The sequence below is a fragment of the Rousettus aegyptiacus genome, unplaced genomic scaffold, assembly GCF_014176215.1.
Source record: "Rousettus aegyptiacus isolate mRouAeg1 unplaced genomic scaffold, mRouAeg1.p scaffold_m13_p_12, whole genome shotgun sequence".
Classification (NCBI taxonomy): domain Eukaryota; kingdom Metazoa; phylum Chordata; class Mammalia; order Chiroptera; family Pteropodidae; genus Rousettus; species Rousettus aegyptiacus.
This window is the reverse complement of record NW_023416287.1, coordinates 65076777-65094846: the sequence shown is the minus strand read 5'-3', so window position 1 is coordinate 65094846 and position 18070 is coordinate 65076777. Positions and strand designations below refer to the sequence as shown.

Genomic DNA, 18070 nt, shown 5'->3' with positions numbered 1-18070 from the left:
ATAAAGTCTTCTTTAGATTTTTCCCAGAGGTTGCCATTCAGCATTATTAAATTACGCCTGAAGATAAATTAAGCCAGATGTCTTTCTCTTAGATCACTCAACTACAGGCAGTAGACACTAAGCCCACAAGGAATCAAATCCTCCCCCCAAGAATGCTATATGTTGCAAAAGTTTTGAGAGCTCTGTTAACTACCTTGACATCCAGGCTTTAAGAGATAACTACGCCTGCCATCAGGTATAGAGAACATATAGGAGAACAAATCTTGGAATATTTTATAGGTAGCCTGGTGCAAAAAGAATATAAATTTAAAACATATCATCCCCACATTATTGGGAATTAAAAGGGGAAGATAAAAAATCTGTTTTATGACCCCAGCAATTTAGTGGTGGCCTTACCTATAATAATTATAATTAAGTACCTACGTCCTCATAGAAAGGCCAAAAACTTTTGAAAATAAGGAATTCACTGTGAAATCAATGTCTCCTGCAGATAAATTATGCCATAATGAAAATATAATTTACCATGTAAAGGACTGTGCATTAACAACTCTATTCCTATTTGAGCAAAAGCCTGGAAGAAAATTCTAGGAAACCTGGTTTTGAGGTTTTTGGTTTTTGTTTTTTGTTTTTGTTTTGGTTTTTTTTTGTTTGTTTTTTTTGTCGTTGTTGTTGTTGTTTTGGTTTTTTTTTTTTTGCTTTAGAGCATGGAACACATATGGCTGCATATTGGTGAGCTGAAGGGCTGGACAAATGTTCATCTGGTTTAAGATGCATGTGGTCAACACATTCCTTCTGGTATGAAAATCTGTAGGCTTTCAAGACAAGTTTTCTTCATTTTTCCCCTCTTTTCCTACATGAAGGGGTAGAGCTCAACAGGGAGTCTGTCAGCTGTCAGAAGTTTCTGTATGCTCTATCTAGAGAAGAGTGGAAACCGGTGGGAAATAGCCTGAGGGTGACTGAGCTCTCAATGAAAGGGAAATATAGACAGGAATCTAGGAGACAGACTGGGAAATATAATCCCATATTGGGGGTGCTCCTCTCTACCAGCACTCCTCTAGGCAAAAGAGAGAGGGAGAGAGAGGTGGGGGAGAAGAGGACAGAGAGGTATTGAGAGAGAGAAAGAGCGCGCAAGAGAAAGAAAGGAGGAAGTGTCATTACAGTATCTTCTTTCCTCTTCTCAATTGTGTGTGGAAATCTGGGCATACCTTTTCGATGAAACACAATTTGTCTGGACTTGGGAACTCGGATACATTTAAACTGTTCCAGTGACCTTCTACCTCTTCAACTATCTTGGAATTTAATTCCCTGTTAACAATAACTGTTCTACTCTTTCTGGTTAGAAAACTTTCTTCCTCGTTAGACAGATGGGAGGAAAAGCAATTATTTTATAAGGCAAAAATATAAACAGAATTATCATGAGAGAGAATATAAAATATTTTCCTTGTAATAAAAATTCTCTATTGTTTGCTGGGTTAAAAATATCAAAGCGTAAATACTGGAGAGGATGATTTTATAAGGCAATTTAATGTAATGGAGAAGAAAAAAAGGAATTTAACCTCGTTTGCTTTACTTACCTCTTAACCATGTAATCATGCATTTATTATCTCATAAACAAAGGTAAAAGGTGGCCTGGAATAAAAACACCTGTTTTGCTATAAGGAGTGTATCTGTCAGGATAGATGGGGATGCAGAATAGCAAAATTCAAGCCTGAAATTGTAGTGGATTAAAACAGACACAATTTCTCACTCACTCACATGTCCAACCAAAAACCAGGCTGACAGAAATGCCATCTTGTCACCAGCTTCTGTGATCAACACAGCCAGGAAAGAAAGAAGGCGAATCAAACACTAGCTAGAGGGACTAAGACAACTTACATTGTAATGCCTAACTTCAAGGGGGCAAAGAAATGTAACCCTACCACATGAACCTAAGGAGAGAAAATGAAAGAACTGTGCATCAACTTACTGAGCGTAGTGAAATATCCAGTCAACCATTCATTAAAGACAGAGGGAAAAAAATGTAATAACTTAGAAGACAATCTTTTTTTCTCTGTAAACTCTATCCAACACAATTAAAGACATATGCACAAATACAAAGAAAAAATTATAACAAAACACTAAGTTTTATTAAAGTCCTACTCTGTGTTTCTTCATTCGTTTTTCTGGATGACCCTTTCATGTGCTTGAAGTTGTTTCCTTCCCAAAAGCTGCCTATTTCTATCACTTACCACCAAGAGAAAGAGAAAATTTCATGAAAAGATGGAGTGGGAAGACTGAACTAATTAAGAAAGGGCCTCATTCTCCACTGCACCTTTTAACAAATGGAAAACTGTTTAACTTTCCTGAATCTCACATTTCCTACCATGAAGCTGAACTCAGTATAAATTCTGGAAGGAAAAAAAAAAAGGCAGAGTATATTAGATTTAAAAAAATGAAATATCTCTATTTGCTCATGATTTTTTTCCTGCTGATAGTCCAACTATTCTTATTTAGTTACTGGAACTCGGTTTGTAAAGATAACATTTACGAAAAAGTGAAAAGACGGATACTAAAAATTGGAAAAAGGATTGGAACAGAGATAACACTTTTGTTTATGTCTAATAGTGTCTTTATTTCTTTTTCTCATTTTCTCATTAAAAATCCTGGGGGATTAAATGTTTTTTTCCCCATACACATGACATCTCTGCCTAAAGCAGACCACGAATAATGTCAACTCTCAGTACCACCCACCTTCATTCAAACTGAAAAGATATGGGTAAATTTCCACAAGGCAGAGAGGGGGAGGAGGAGGGGCAGGGAACAGGGAGAGGGAGAGGGAGATAAAGAGAAGAAATTTTCTAAAGCACTATCTTTGTTTTATATGCTTAAGGTCTAGAGCTCTAAAGCTGGATGGACATGGATTTCAATCACTATACTACTTACTGGCTCAGCAAGTTAATTTACCCTGTCTGCAGTAAAGGCAATGGCATTTATAGTTTTCCCAGCATATTTTCCATCTATCTTTTATTGGTGCTTTTGTGTTATTTTTCTCTGCTCCATGTAATTCTTGTTTGGCAATCAATCATGTTACCTGATCTTGGCCATTGCTGTTGGTGAGGAATGGGTGTACCAGCCAAGTAGGATAAAGTGAAGACTTCCCTGGCATTGCATTTGATGATAATAATAATAATTAGGAGGAGGAGGAGGGGGTGGGGAGAAGAAGGGAAGGAGAGAGAGAGAGAGAGATTCTTTTTGTGCTAAGTTTGGAGGATACTGACCATCTTATTTTGTCCAGGCCTTGGACTGAACCTTGCCCATTGTATAAAGCCAAGAAAAAAAACAATGACCAAAAAAAAAAAAAAAAGATGGTGAGAAAGCAAATATCTTTATGACATTACCTAAATCTATACATCTACTTACAACTGACGGTAGATTTCTCATTATGTGAGCCTTTTTGCTTAAACTAATTTTAGTTAAATTTATTTCAGTTGCAACTAAAAAAACTCAATTGACAGACACCCCAAATCTCAATTTTTTAATTGAAAAAATATGGGTAATATTACAAAGTGTCTCTTAGGTTTGCTCTTAGGATTAAACAATATAATGCATATAACAAGTTAGTGCAATGTCAGGCATATAAGTATACAGTAAATATTAGCTCTTAACCATTATTATTAATTAGTGTTACTTTAGTAATAGTAGTATTTTATGATAATTGATATATTATCCCATCATTATACCAGAATCCTACACTCTCAAAAAGAGGCTATCATACCCAACATACAAATATTTTACTTACATTTATAAAAGATACTATTTACTTTGCAAACATTTCCAATCTGTATTGTAATTAATGTACTAGATAATTCTTCTCTTGGTTTGGAAGTGATAGCAAGCCTTTATATATCATCATCACACCTTATTAAAATCAAACATAGAAAATTACTTTTAGGTTATTAAATTTTTACTATACTGCACAATTTTAAATTTACAGAGAACTATCTCCTGAGCCTTAAGTTGTTTATTTTTTACGCTAATTTCCCAAAGGCCAAGGTCCATATCTTATTTCATTCAAATGGCTTCTAACATAATGGCAGAAACTGAGTATTTTTCAGTACCATTAAGCAGGATGACTATCAAATTATTACCCCAAAGAAATAAAAGGTGTGAGTGGGCTGAAAACAGACTTTCAAAATCTATCACTTGTCTACTTACTTGATTTTTAAGAAATTTGATTCTAGATTGTACATTCTAGATTGTACAGTGAAAATTCAGCAATGACACAGAAATATATTAAGAAGACATAAGTTTTATAGTTCTACAGATGTGTTAAAGAATCTTTAAAATTTAACTCTAATGGCTCCTCTGAAAAATCTTTGACATGTTCACTTCATTCAACTATAATCAGTACCAACTTTACATGCGGTAGTGCATTAGCCACTCAGGAAATAATTATAAACAAAAAAGTAAACAACTAATTATAATACACAGTCATAACTATGAGTTGCTTCGAGAACATATGAAAATTTCTCAAAGGAAGCTGAAATCTGAAGAAAGTATAGGAACTTACCAGAATAAATGAAGGAGAAGTGTAAGGAAGGAGGACTTTACAAAGAGAAGGATGAACATGTACAAAGTCAAGGCAAAATATGGGACAGCATGATAAATTCAAAGATCTAACAGTACTTTCATATGACTGGTGTTTAGAATGCCAATGGCAAGAGAATCGAGCAAGGAAATTGGAGAAGTATGCAAAAGATATACCTAAAGGATTCGGAAACAAGGGACTACACTCTTAGAATAATGAAAAATAACTAAATAGTTTTTGAAAAAGAGGTAATTTGTATATCCACCATCAGCAACTCAAGATTCACTCTCTACCCTTCTCCACCCAGCTCTGCGGCCCTAGTAGGTTGACATCAAAGAATTTCCTCAATGACTATCCCTTGTCCTCTGACTTCTGGATGGGTTCAGTCAATAGGAGGTACTCACTGGAGATCAAAGAATAGAAGGAGAGAGGTGTCAGAGTATCAATGTCTATGTCTCCCCCTTGTATAGTTCTACTAAATAACTATACTCAGTTTCTGTCAGGTACCCCCCTTTCCTACAATTACAGCCCACAACATTGCAATAAACTACTCCCTGCTTTTCTTGGACCTTCCAGTCTAAGGGTAGTAACAGCTTTCTGTTAGTGAAATCTCTAATTTTCCTCACTATCTTTTGTTTTTTTCTTTTACTGTACCCTCCCTTTCTTTAATCACTCCTTTAAGATAAAGCTATTTGTTTCCTATGGGACCTAAGTCAGACTCAAGTGGGTATCATGGATCAGTTTTACTTTTAGTCAGAACTCAAGGGGGTACCATAAATCAGTTTTACCTTTAAAGAAGCAGCTATGGATGCAGTAAGAAGAATGATCCCAAGTGAGCCAAGTCCAAACTCAGTGAAATCAGTTACAAGGTTGTTGTAGCAACTTAAGAAAAAAGAAGCTACCTACACTATCATTAACTGGCATCTGCTAATGTCAGACACTGTATTAAATGCATTATACGTATTATCTTACTTAAATATTCTAGCCACTCTTTAATGTTATTATTTCCTTTTAATAGATAATGGAACTAAAATTGAGAGATGTTTAATAATTTGCCCAAGGTCAAATACATAGTAAGTGGCAGACTTGAGACTCAAACATAAATCTTCCTGACTTTAAGGCCCATCATTAATCTATATTCTTTCCCATATAATGCCAGTGTCAAGGTAAATTACAGTGGAATTGCATATAAGTGTAGAATATAAAGATAAGAATTTGAAGATTTGAAGAAAAGGAGATAAAACTGTCAGAGCTCAATGATTAGGGAATAAAAAGAAAAAAATACAAAAAGGCATTAAAGATGACAGAAGGTTTCTGGCTTGAACAAGTATGAAGATGGTGGTGGCTTTCACTAATAAATGAAAGAAAGGAGAGCAGACTTGCTGAGAGCAGAAGGTAGGGAAGAGATGAGGCATTCGGTTTTAATCTTGTTGACTTTATTGTTGCTATGAAAATGAAAAAGTTTCCACTACAGTATTGAAAGGGTCATATATACCTTCTCATCAGTCCCTAGCAGCCAAGGTGTAGGTATGGGAACTAGAGTCTGGCAATTAGGTGAACCTGCCTATGAATTTTAATCTTGAACATTAGATGCAAAGACAGAGCAGATGATGATACATTCATATGCTACACTGGCAGCAATGGCAGTATCCCATGTCAGCATAAAGTCACAGTGGTGACGATTAGTGGTAATAGTACTACCTACAGCAATATCCCAACTAGACTATTTTTGCATCATGACTTTGTGGATTTTTTGCTGCCCAGCCTCTACTGATCCCTGCCTATTTTTCTAGCCTGGTTTTACAGAGTTTTCCTGATGATTATATGAATTACTTAACAAGAATTGTTTTCTGTTGCTTGTAACCAATAATTTCAGCTGATAAAGCTAACACATTCATTTTTGTATCCTGTTGAGTATTAGGAGAGTTCTCTCTGCATTGTTCTTAATCATTTCTAATCCATAAGCTACATATGCTAAATCTGCTATATAATATGCCAAAGAAACTCTTAAAAGACTTCAAAGAATTCTTAGCCTGGTGGGGATACAATGAAATAAGTAAGTTCTATACCACAAAACAATTAACATTTTAAAGCATTAAAAAGGTAACAAGTATACTTCAAAAGGTAACAAGTATACTTCAAAAAGAAAAAAAAAAAAGGATACTCAAGGTACCATACAGAATACAAGCAAATCCACTCATAAATATTTAAGACAGAGTGAACTGCAGAACATGAAGGATAAAGATAACATGTAACAATTCTGATACGAAATGCAAATTCTCTCTTTAAAAAATAACAAACTCACCCCAGACAAGGTATCACAACTGTTGATGATAGAACATACTGAAGACACATTTTTGAAGTACTAGGGCAAAAGATTGTCAACTAAGACTTTTATAACTAGCTAAAGTATCACTCAAAAGTAAGGGCTACAGAGATCTTAGTTTTTCCTGCTGAGTTTGTCTATTTTTTTAAAAAAATGAAAGATCCATTCGGCTTTGTAAAGAGTTCTCCTTTTGAATAGTATTTGGGGGTAATGTTTCCTAAAGGCTTCTCTTGACCACTTCTGTAAACTCAGTCTTGACTGCTTTAAATTTATGAGGATAGAAAGGATTTAGGGAGAGGCTATGGATGACAGGAAGAAAATGTGGTCATTTACTCACTCTTTTCTTTTTTAATTCTTATAACTTCAATTGAATCTATAATTAACTTAAAATACAGGTTTAATAAAAACAAATTTTTAAGAGATGGTAAAAACAAAAATATTTTAGATAAACACTATTTATGAACCAAAGACCCTCACTTAGGGAAAAAAGCTATTAAAGGAGGAAGGAATTTAGTATGATACAAGAAATAAAGTTGAGTACAGAAGCTGACAAAACGTGTTAGTAAATTTAATTAACTATCTACTGTTAAAAATAACTACTTTGTTGTATTTCTAAAGAATACAAAATAAGTCTAAGGCTGCAGAAACTGCTATAAGATGGGAAGGTTGGTGTGATATACGCTAAATTCTGCATATCATTAAGGAAAACAATCACATAACACAAAAAAAATAGTGTTGCCACTACTGAAAAAACTTCCTATGACCTGCTGAATTTCAGAGGTAATTAATTCTGTTCTAGAAAGATAAATACAACTTTATTAAGCATGATTTAGAGACAAAATTATTTGACATGTCAGAATTATAAAATATAGTGAATGGAAAGGGAAGGAACTAAATGTGAGCTATATTTAGTAGACAGAATTTACCACTCTCCATAGATAACATGTGTTTAGGTAACACACAGATAAGTCCCTCCCAAACAAGAATCCTATTACATTCCTCTTTCTGTGCCCAATGCATAACACATTTGTGGGAGGTATCCAGTAGCTATTTAACTGAAGTGGATAAGTTTCATTTGAAATATCCATAGTACATAGAGATAAACAATAGGAAGTGTTAATATATGTCTGAAATTTAGGGAAAAGATCAAGGCTGGAGTCTTCATTATGGGAGAATTGCCATTGGGTGGGTGCAATTGCCAAAGGAGGGGAGACAATAAAATGAAAAGGAGGGGAGCAGGCAGAATTCTGGGGTATATCAACTTTAAAAAGGAAACTCAGAGGAGGGACCTTCAAGCAAGTGAGAATGGGTAAGAAGAGTGATGGGAAAAGAACAAGAAGTTTGATTCTAAATGTTTTAACTGAACTTCTAGGATTGATTTAAAAGAAATAAGACATTAAACTAAACAGAAATAATTCAGGAAAGAAGTTTTAATTGCAAAATTTGAAGAATTGCAAGATATTTTCAAGGAAGGAGATTTTTTATACATACTTTTATTATCTGTGTGTGTGTGCACGGCAGGGAGGAGAGGGGAGAGGAGAGGCTGGAGGATCATACGGAGTCCTGATGGTCCAGATAGCAACTTCGCTCAGCAATCATGTCAACAAGGTTTTTGATATATGTACCAATTACATATGTAGTCGTTTATTTTGACATTAAAATAAACTAAGAATAATAAACAGCCTCACTATATCATGTCTTCTCTATGACTGAGTTGGAAAATATGCCTAAAAACCTGCCCTCAATTTGTAATTCCAATACATTAAGATTAACAAAATTCTGGAAATGCAGTCTTCTGAATAAGGTTAAGAAGGTCCATCCTAGTCCCTTCTTTCTTTTAAGTTGCAGATAATATGTCCAGAAATCAACTACTGCACAAAGAAAAATAGAAATACTGTTAAAATACCAATTGTGGAATTATTTTAGAAATAAAGTGTTTCATGGATTAATTTATGCTAAAGATATGCAAAATAAACCAAGGTACATAATTGTATCATACAGTAAATTATATATCTGTATACCTACAAAAAAAATCTTAAAATTTCTAAGCTTGTCCATTAAGTGTGAATTGCTCTGCCTTGGAGATTTCCTTAGGTTCTAAAAGTTCCACCAAAGCAAAGGTCTTAGATGTCATTTAAGTTATATATTTCAGCTATTAAAGTCAATGTTCTGACAAGCCCTTTGACTCTAACCCCAGGGCATGAATTTGCCTTAAAACTATATAAAAATGTGTCAGAGGGCTATATGTCAATCAACCTGGAGAAGTGCCTATTCCCAATTTAGTGTTGTCAGTTGCTGTCATTAAAACCAGCAACAGTTAATTGTTGCCATTTCAAGTGGGGAATATTGAAGGAAGAGGAGAGGTAGGTGTCTAAATTCAGGCTGATAAAGCTGTTAATTGCTACCCTTTTACTTAGATTTGTTTAATAATGAAAACAATGTGGCTAATCATATAATGTTTCTATTTGTTCCCCAAGGGCTCTTCAGGGAAAGTTTCAGTCAGGGCTAGATTTCCCCAGCTACCAACTGTGCAGGGACAAAAGCAGAACAATCAAGGCACTCAGTGCTGGCAAATAGCTGAAAGTGGTTCTATACACATCCCCCTTCTCCCAGCCCTATCAGGAAGGGGACAGGATCTACTACTGACAATCTCTGGGGGGAGAAATTTAAAACTATAAATTTACAACAACTTCATCCAGACTTTTGATGATTAAAAGGGAGAAAGGGAAAAATGAAAAACAGGCAATCTCAAAGACAGGGTAGAAGTCTGATGTAGGCTTGGATCTGTCATGTAACAAATCAGTTAAATTGACATCTGTTAAAATGCCTGTATCATTTTTAAAAAATCAGAAAGACAGCACAGAATTTTTAAAAAGATCTTGTGCCAGACCTGCTCCTCATAGATAGGGTGGTGATACAGGGCATTGATGAAACCACACTCTGAGACCAAGTTACTGAAATAACCCTAGCTACCTACAGATCTCAAGAGTAAATTTTAAGAAACATACATGCTCTCTGTAAGTTTTCTACAAATGTATATTGCTGACTAATGTTTACTTTGCCTCACTTGGCAAAGAATATGAGACAGAATAAAGTTGCGTTATTTAAAATATTTCTAACATCAATTTTATTTTCAGATTCTTTATTACCAAGTAATGAAAGTAAGTATTCATAGACACCCCCAGACTGCTGGTATACTCTCTTTAACAAGGGATATTCATTGTATTTTGTGCCTTTTTTGAGTGTATGTTTTTAATTCTCTTTATACTACCACCTAATCCACCAGCCCCATGCTATAATTTACAAGGTCCAACTGCTTAATGTTACTTTCAAATCCCTCCTCAAAAAGCAATTTTCGATTTTACTTTAGTGCCTGCTCCCTCAAATCTTCTGATGTCTCTAGACTTGTCTGCTCATTGCCCCCCTGAACCCGTCCTCTTGCTGGACTCCACACATTTACATATGCAGTTTTCTCAGATTGTTCTCTTTTCATCATATTTCGAGGACAACCAAGTTTCATCTAATCCATTAAGCTTCCTACAACCACCACATACCAAATAGCTTCTCCCTTCTCTAAGTCTTTAAACTAGCACCTGCTGATCATTCATGTAACACCTACAGATGGTGTCTGCTCAGTCGTCCTCCAGTTTTTCTTGTCTCCTCTACAGAACTCAGTACTTCCTGAAGATATAGCTTTGTATCCTCTCCAGCATTTGAACTGTATATGTAGGAGTCCTCAAAATGTTAGGAATCATATTTCTTATTTCCAAAGATTTTCAGTGAAGTACTGAAACTACTACATTATTAAATATTAAATTTAATTACTTTATAAATTAACTTTTTTTACAGTGAAATTCCTTAATAGGTGTGGGGGTTCAGAACAAGTCACCATAAGATGTGCCTCTGTGCTATTCAGATTGTTTTGAGGCTAAGGCAATTTTAGCTTCAGACTCAAGAAAAACTTCTGACCCTTCCTTTAACTACCTAGAAGAACCATAATTAGGGGATTTCCCCATAAGAGATTTTCAGGGTAACCTCTTTTGATCAATCTATAAGCCAGGACAAACTTCTATTTACTAAGCATCTGCTCTTATCATCCCACAATTACCCTTCGGAACCCTCAAGGCACCTTACCTCATCCCTAGCTCAAAATGTCTTGTATACCCATGTTCTCTTTCTATCTCTGAATCTCTTGTGCATGTAGGGTCTCTGACTCTCTCATGTATGTGGGTTCCCATACATATGTATATATTAAATGGTTATTTTCTCTTGCTAATATGACTCATGTCAATTTAATTATTAGACCAGCCAGAAGAACCTTAAGAGTAGGGGAAAGTTTGTTCTTCCCCCACACAGTTATAACTCAACAAGTCTAAAAGCAATAGTATGCCAAGAAAAGAGTCCATTTCTAACACCCAAGGATTCATCTGCTACCAAAGAATCTGTCAAAGAAGAGGAAACCCTAAGAAAGAATCAATTCTTAAAAGTCTCTTTCATGTCAGCAAGAAATAGAAAATTAAGAACCTAAACACTAGGCCTAAGTTCACATTTCTCATTAATTCAAACACTTTTTTTTTAACTTAAAATTATTTTTTTTTCTAGATAGGCATAGAAATTGCTAAACTCTTCCGCTTTATACATTACAAAATGGAAATTTAGGTTCCTTATCCGAAAGAAGAGATGATGAGATACAGACATAAAGAGATGATGCTATGTGTAAAGCACAGAAAACAGATGAATCAAACCAACTGAAATGTAAGCGACTGAAAATAAAACTCCAATTGCCACATACATTAGCCAGGCTCATAAGCCAATAAACAGTGTCACAATTATGCTCATATGCACCTTTGGGACTCGCCCCAAATCACAAGTCAAAATGTTCTCAACCGTTAGGTCCTGGTCATAACCTATAATCCAGGCACCATGAGCGCAGTGAGCAATGCCAGAACCAGCACCAGTGCTCTCTCCTCCATCCCCACGTTCATCATTCCTGAAAAATGATGCTTATTTCTAAAACACAAAGACAAAGGGCCAGCAACCAGCAAATTAACAATTATGAATGGTTTTCTATTTGAACAGCTATCAATACCAATTCAGCTTTAGTTTTCAGAAACCCTAACAGTTTATTTAGAATACAATACATAATGCAGGAAAATCTTCACCATGCAAAAGATTCAAACAAATTTCCTTTAATTAGTAAACCCCCTACTTAATTTTTAATACATGATTTACAAGATTTCAATTCCTCTAAAACCTTCAGTAACCCTGCTATGGCATAAAGGGATATGTGCCTGTTTTCTCCCAACAATGAGGCAAATTTGCCATTTAAATTTTTTCCAAAGGTCACCTTGAACTACCAAAAAAAAAAAAAAGAAAAACACTGGTATTCATATCTGTGTGAATGTATCTAAATTGTGAGCAAATACATCAGCCATGTTACCAAGCACAAAGCTACTGAAGATTGTTAAGATTTATTTTCAGGTGCCAGTGAGACTAAACGAAGATTGTAAGGAATGAAACAAATAGAAGGAAACTCAGGGAACAAATTAATACATTGAACCATTATCTTAACAGCAGAATTCCCTATAGAACAAAGCAATAAAACTATCAAAAAGCACTTCTCAAAGCAACAACATTTTTGCATGTCAAAAAAAAAAAAGAGAGAGAGAGAGAGAGAATTAACCTAGAGTAAATATATAAATAACAGTATGTTCTCTGTTAAGCCAGTAACAAAGAAACCCCTTAGTGCAGTAAAACAAAGTCCTGTCAAATCCTCATTTTTCACAAAGAGGCATGAAGATCCTTTCACAATGGTTTAAACTGTATTTATAGTAACAGAGTGAAGACTTGAGATAAAAGTCAAAAAGATTAAAGTCAAAGCCCCAGCTCGACATGAGTTATGGTTTTGATTTTTATTCTCATTGTGGTCTACAAATATTAAGACAGAAGATACTTCCATGTGATTATGGGATCCTCTGAGACTCTACAACCTTAGAAGAGCAGATAAAACAGATGAAAATGCATCTGGTTTGGGAGCAGACTCCATATTAAATGGCAATGCGCAAAGTAACAACCACAACTGCAGAAGGCCGAGGGGGAGGGGAGGAGGCTGAAGGCTGAAATTTCTGCAACTGATGCAGGGCAGAAAGAAAAAAAAAAAAAAAGGAAAAAAAAATCTAGTATTACTGTTTTAAAATGGCAGCCTGTTAATAATCACTGCATTCCTGGAAATACAGAGAAATTAGACCACTATTTTTTCTTTCCTAAACCAAGCAAGCCCACCACATAAAACATTACATAGTTCTATGAGAAAACTGGTACAGCTTGAGAGCTGCATCTTTATCTGAAACAAAATCCCTGGAGTTGCCACTCATAGTTTACAGATTTGGACACCGTATACTTTTCTCACAAAGAAAAACAAAAATTCTGTTGTCAACTGGAAGTTCTTAGTTACTCTGGAAAGAACTGTTCTTCCACATATATTTTTATTAAAAATGAATGCAAAGCTACACTTAAACATAAGCTTTTGGTCACAGTTCAAAAAATCTATTTTACATTTCCTTTCCCCTGATATCCTCTCCTTCAAGATAATATCTCTCTGTATCTATCTGTCCCCCCATTCTCTCTTTCTCCAGTAGAAGATATATACATATAGTTATATAATGTGCACTGTATTGATTAGAAGGTTATTCTTCATGTTAACTTAAATACTCTCTTTAGTTCATGTATTACAGGAACCACACACTGAGTTGTATATTGTCAGTCTATCCTTAGTCTTTACTTTTATAATCAGACACCTAGTTTAACATTTGATGAAGAAAAAAGGCTAAAAGTCCTTAATGACAACAAGCACAGCAAGGGGCAGTGTAAAATATGTAATAATAGTATTCACATCACAGAAATGCTAAGGAAAAAGCATTTTTTCACTCAGTGCAAATTAATACTATCAATTATGTGCAAAATAATGTTTTTCATACAAGTTTGGAAGAGATTTTAAGTCTACATGCACACATATAATCATAAAGAAAACATGGGAAAATGTCATTAGTACTCAAATGGATCCATTTCTTTTTTATTCACAAATAAGAATGATCGTAAGTCACTTTTACAAAGCACAAATTTCTGAAAAAGATACTTCCAGTACAATCCCTTGCTATTTCGTTCACTATTTTATTTCAACTGTCACATTTTGAATACATACACATTTGTACAACTACCAGGGGAAAAATAACTTGAACCAAATTGAAAAATTACCATAACTACTAGTTCAATATGTCTGGTTAAAATAGAGACATCTGGTCTATCATTAATTCTTTTGTGTTGATGACTCCTAGTGTGTCTTTTCCCATCAATGAACTTTGTGAGAGGAAAACGCAACTTTTAACAAAAAACTATGACTCAGAAATATATTTCAAGATTTGTCAATACAGATATATTATGATTAGAGCAAATAAAGCACAGTATTTTCAAGAATAGTAATGTGTACTGACTGAATACAAATGGTTAGCTTTAAATTCCATAAGAATAATGTTATTTATTAAAGAATTCTCTGCAGGCAGATATGGCTAATTCATGAGTCATTAATTAAAAATATGTATAAATAGACCATTGTTCACTTGTTTAAAATACATACACTGAAGCTCTAAAATAATACTTGATTGCCACTCGAAGGAACCTGAATAATGCATTTTCAGAAGCCTTCCACACCCCACACACAATTCTGAATTAATGCCTGGGCAAACAATAAGTAATGTACTATGTTCTAGCAAAAATTCAGTGACAACATCAATCCGGCATCTACTTAACACTTACTGTAGTTTTCACATATTCCTTACAAATAAGTTTCTTCTCCCAGTCGCAGTTCATTAGAGAATGACTATCACCTACCCATTCATCCACAGAGAGTGAATGATTTAGTGATTAATACAACCACAGATAAGGGGAGAAATCATAACATACACTACTACAAATTAAGAGATGAAGTAAAGGGGTCTGGCCACGTCCGCTATCAATAACTACATTGTAATTAAAAAATGACTTTTGTCACTTCTTCGCAGAGCAATAGGGCCAATTATTTTAAACCCTTTACTAGAATCCTGAAACATACCAGTAAGGCCCTTCAAATAAACTCATATAATTACTTTTGACAAATTTCTCTTTGAGTATGATATAGTTAGTTATTCAAAACCATAAAAAAAATATAGACCACAGTTATCGTAAAACAATCTTTACGAAGTCGAGCCAATAACACGTCCCGCTGTCCCCCCCCCCCCACCCTGCACGCAGTCTGCTTTCTTTTGGCCAATTTATAACAGTAAGTTGGTGAATAAATATTTAATCTATGTAGCTGAAACCCTGAAAGGCTGAGCTTCAAATGTAATGCCTTGCATTCCCATGAGACACACTGTACAGAAATATCCTTTAAAAAATCCATTTACAGCTGTCCTTTAAAAGAAGAAAAAAGAAAAACCCACACATACACATGCATCAAACCAAAGACGCCGACGCCCCTCTGCCAACCAGCATTTCTATAGAGACATTCTTTCGATGATTAAAACGTAAGCTCCGAAAGGTTAAAGAAAGGAAAAGCAGCCAAGTAACACCGCCCAGGAAGCCAGCCCTAAAACACACCTAGCTGTACACTCTTAATAACCTTCCACTACAAATGACACCGACCCAACTTCACCAAACACACACACCCCGACACACGCACTCACAAATTGCACACACGTGCACAGAATGTACACACAAACATGGAGCAGAGCACAATACCTACAAACACAAACGAACTTGATCCACACAAAAACATGCACGTATCGGTGTGCATACATAATACACACGACACGGCACATAGACACGCAACGACCTAGCCCACATGCACACGCCCCACAAGTCCGTGTCGGACACACACCGTGCATGCACGTGTAAAATGTATGAACTCACAAACGCCGAACATACACACAGACCGTGCACAGAGAGTTATTGATGAAATTCCGGGGGGTGGAGGGGACGGGAGGGAGTGGTAATTGCCACACAAAGGTCTCCGGAGCGGCAGAGAGGGGAAGTGGAGCGGGGCCGAGCGCTCGGAAATTCACCCGTGGAGAAGGCACAGCTGAGCCCCGACAGCGAAGTACCGGGAGAAGTGTCCCGGGCGGTCCCGGGCGCGGCGGGCGCGGGGCTCCCCGAGATAATCGCTGCGCCCCTCCGCGCGCGCACGCACACATACGGGGGCCCCCGGGCGAGCCCACTCCTGCAGAATAACAAAGAGCAGGAGCCCAGCGAGCGGGCGGCGGCTCCAGCTAAAAGTGGCCGTCTCCGCAGCCGCGGGCCGGCGCGGGGCGAGCGGCGGGGTCGGCGGGACGCGCGGGCGGCGGGCGGGGGGCGGTACGTACCAGGCGGGCAGCCTCGGCCCAGGTGCGGTCCTTCTTCTTCCTCTTGTCTTTCATGTTTGCATCTCATTGATGGTTCTGATGATGACGTGGGGGATTCCACGGGGTGCTCGGGGTTCGGGCGCGGAGACAATGACCCAGTGACCCGGTGACCCGCACTCGCTCCGCGGGGGGAGGCGCGCGGGCGGCGGCGGCGGCGGCGGGTGGGAGGGATGGAGCGAGGGGGTGGGGTGGGGCGGGTGGGGGCGCGCGGGCGGCGGCGGCGCGCGGCGGGCGGGGGCGGCGGCGGCGGGGCCGGGGACGGGGGCGGGGGCGGCGCCGGCCGGGCTCGCTCGTGCGGGGCTCGCGCTGCGCCGCCGCCGCGGCAGCCGCGGTGACAGCTCCGGGGATGCTCCGCTCTGCCCCGCTCACAACAATACACTCTGACGTCACGGGGAATGGCGACGCGGCCGCACACTCGCCGCGCTCACACTCGCCGCGCTCACACTCGCCCTCTCGCGCGCGCACACCCGCGCACACTCGCCGCGCGCCCCTCACTCCAGCCACGCCCTGAAACCCTCGCGAGACCCCTCTCCCTCCAGCCCAGCCCCCCAAATCCACGCGGCGCTGCCGGCTGGGCGCAGACCGGGTGACCCCAGCCCCGCTAGGGCCGAAAACTGCGGACACGGCCGCCTTTGGAACTTAGGAAAGAGTCCGCTCCGCAACTCGATGACTCTGTCCTGTGCGCTCACGCTCACACTCTCTCTCACATACACATTCCGTACTACTCCCCTCTGCTGGACTCCTTTAACCCTTTTCTTCTTGGCTGGGTGGATTTCCAAAGCCTTATTGAGAGAGTACAAAACCAGCCTTTTCTCGTTCGGAACTAATGTTGAACGTGCAACTTGACACAACGTTGAGCCACCTACATCATCTTAAACAATGCAAGACCAAAGAGCTGTGGCGGTGAATCAGTGCCATGCCGTACCGTAGTACTAGTTATTTTAAATTGCGTACAATCGTTATTCTGTAGTATAAAACATGGTGTATGTGTAAACAACTGCACAGCTAAAGCTTGTGTATTTTTAAAATTATTTATAATCACCAGGTTTGGGATGTATGAAGAGTTGGATTGTTAGTTAACCTTATTAGCGAACTACAAAAATATGTGTGAAAACTTGAAAGTTTATTGTAACCTTTCCAGCTTTTTAGATCGCTGGTGAATTGTTTGGTTCAATAAAGTTATTGTTAAGCAAAGAAAGAAATGGCTCTATGACCCACACAGTAATTATGTGTGTGTTTATCTTGAGCTTCTAAAAAACAAAAAGGGCACTCATACTTGTTTACTTATGTGAGGTTATTTCCTGAATATAGTAATAATAATGGATGTAAATAATACATTATCTCATTTGATCTTCAGAACATTGCAGTTAAACATGTTTTTCCTTGTGCTGCACAAATGAGGAAGCTTAAAACATTACATTGTATTCAAAGTCTCTTGCTAAATCAGTTTTAAGAACCAAACCCACATCTGTGACCCTAATCCCATGTTAGTTCTATTATTCTAAATGACAATGCTTAAAAATAAATACTAACTAGAAATGAACATCTATATCTAATGAAAAAACATATGTCTAAGAATGAGAACAATTATAGTAAGCTGATTCCTTTGAGAACACTGTTGAATGACTGAAGTAATAAAAATGATTACCAAAATTTAAGCAGACAGTTCATAATCATAGAGAACTGATTATGTTAATTCTTTAAAAAAATATTTGCTTTATTAATTCACTAGAATGAGAAAAGTTA

The 18070-nt window shown here is 37.5% G+C and overlaps 1 protein-coding gene across 5 annotated transcripts in view; it reads right to left on the bottom strand.

The window, feature by feature from the left end:
- Positions 1 to 16466, bottom strand: part of ASXL3 (ASXL transcriptional regulator 3) — a 160491-nt gene extending 144025 nt beyond the window's left edge. For 2 of the 5 annotated variants that reach the window (XM_016153916.2, XM_016153915.2), the window contains exon 1: positions 16286 to 16466. Coding sequence is in view for 1 of the 5 variants with exons in the window: in XM_016153915.2 (XP_016009401.2) it covers positions 16286 to 16339 (54 nt within the window). In the remaining 4 variants the exon portion in view is untranslated. Of the gene's footprint in view, positions 1 to 15988; positions 16032 to 16285 lie in introns of those variants that run through there. The other 3 variants (XM_016153921.2, XM_016153920.2, XM_016153917.2) reach the window with 3 other exon arrangements.
- Between the last annotated feature and the right edge of the window lie 1604 nt (positions 16467 to 18070).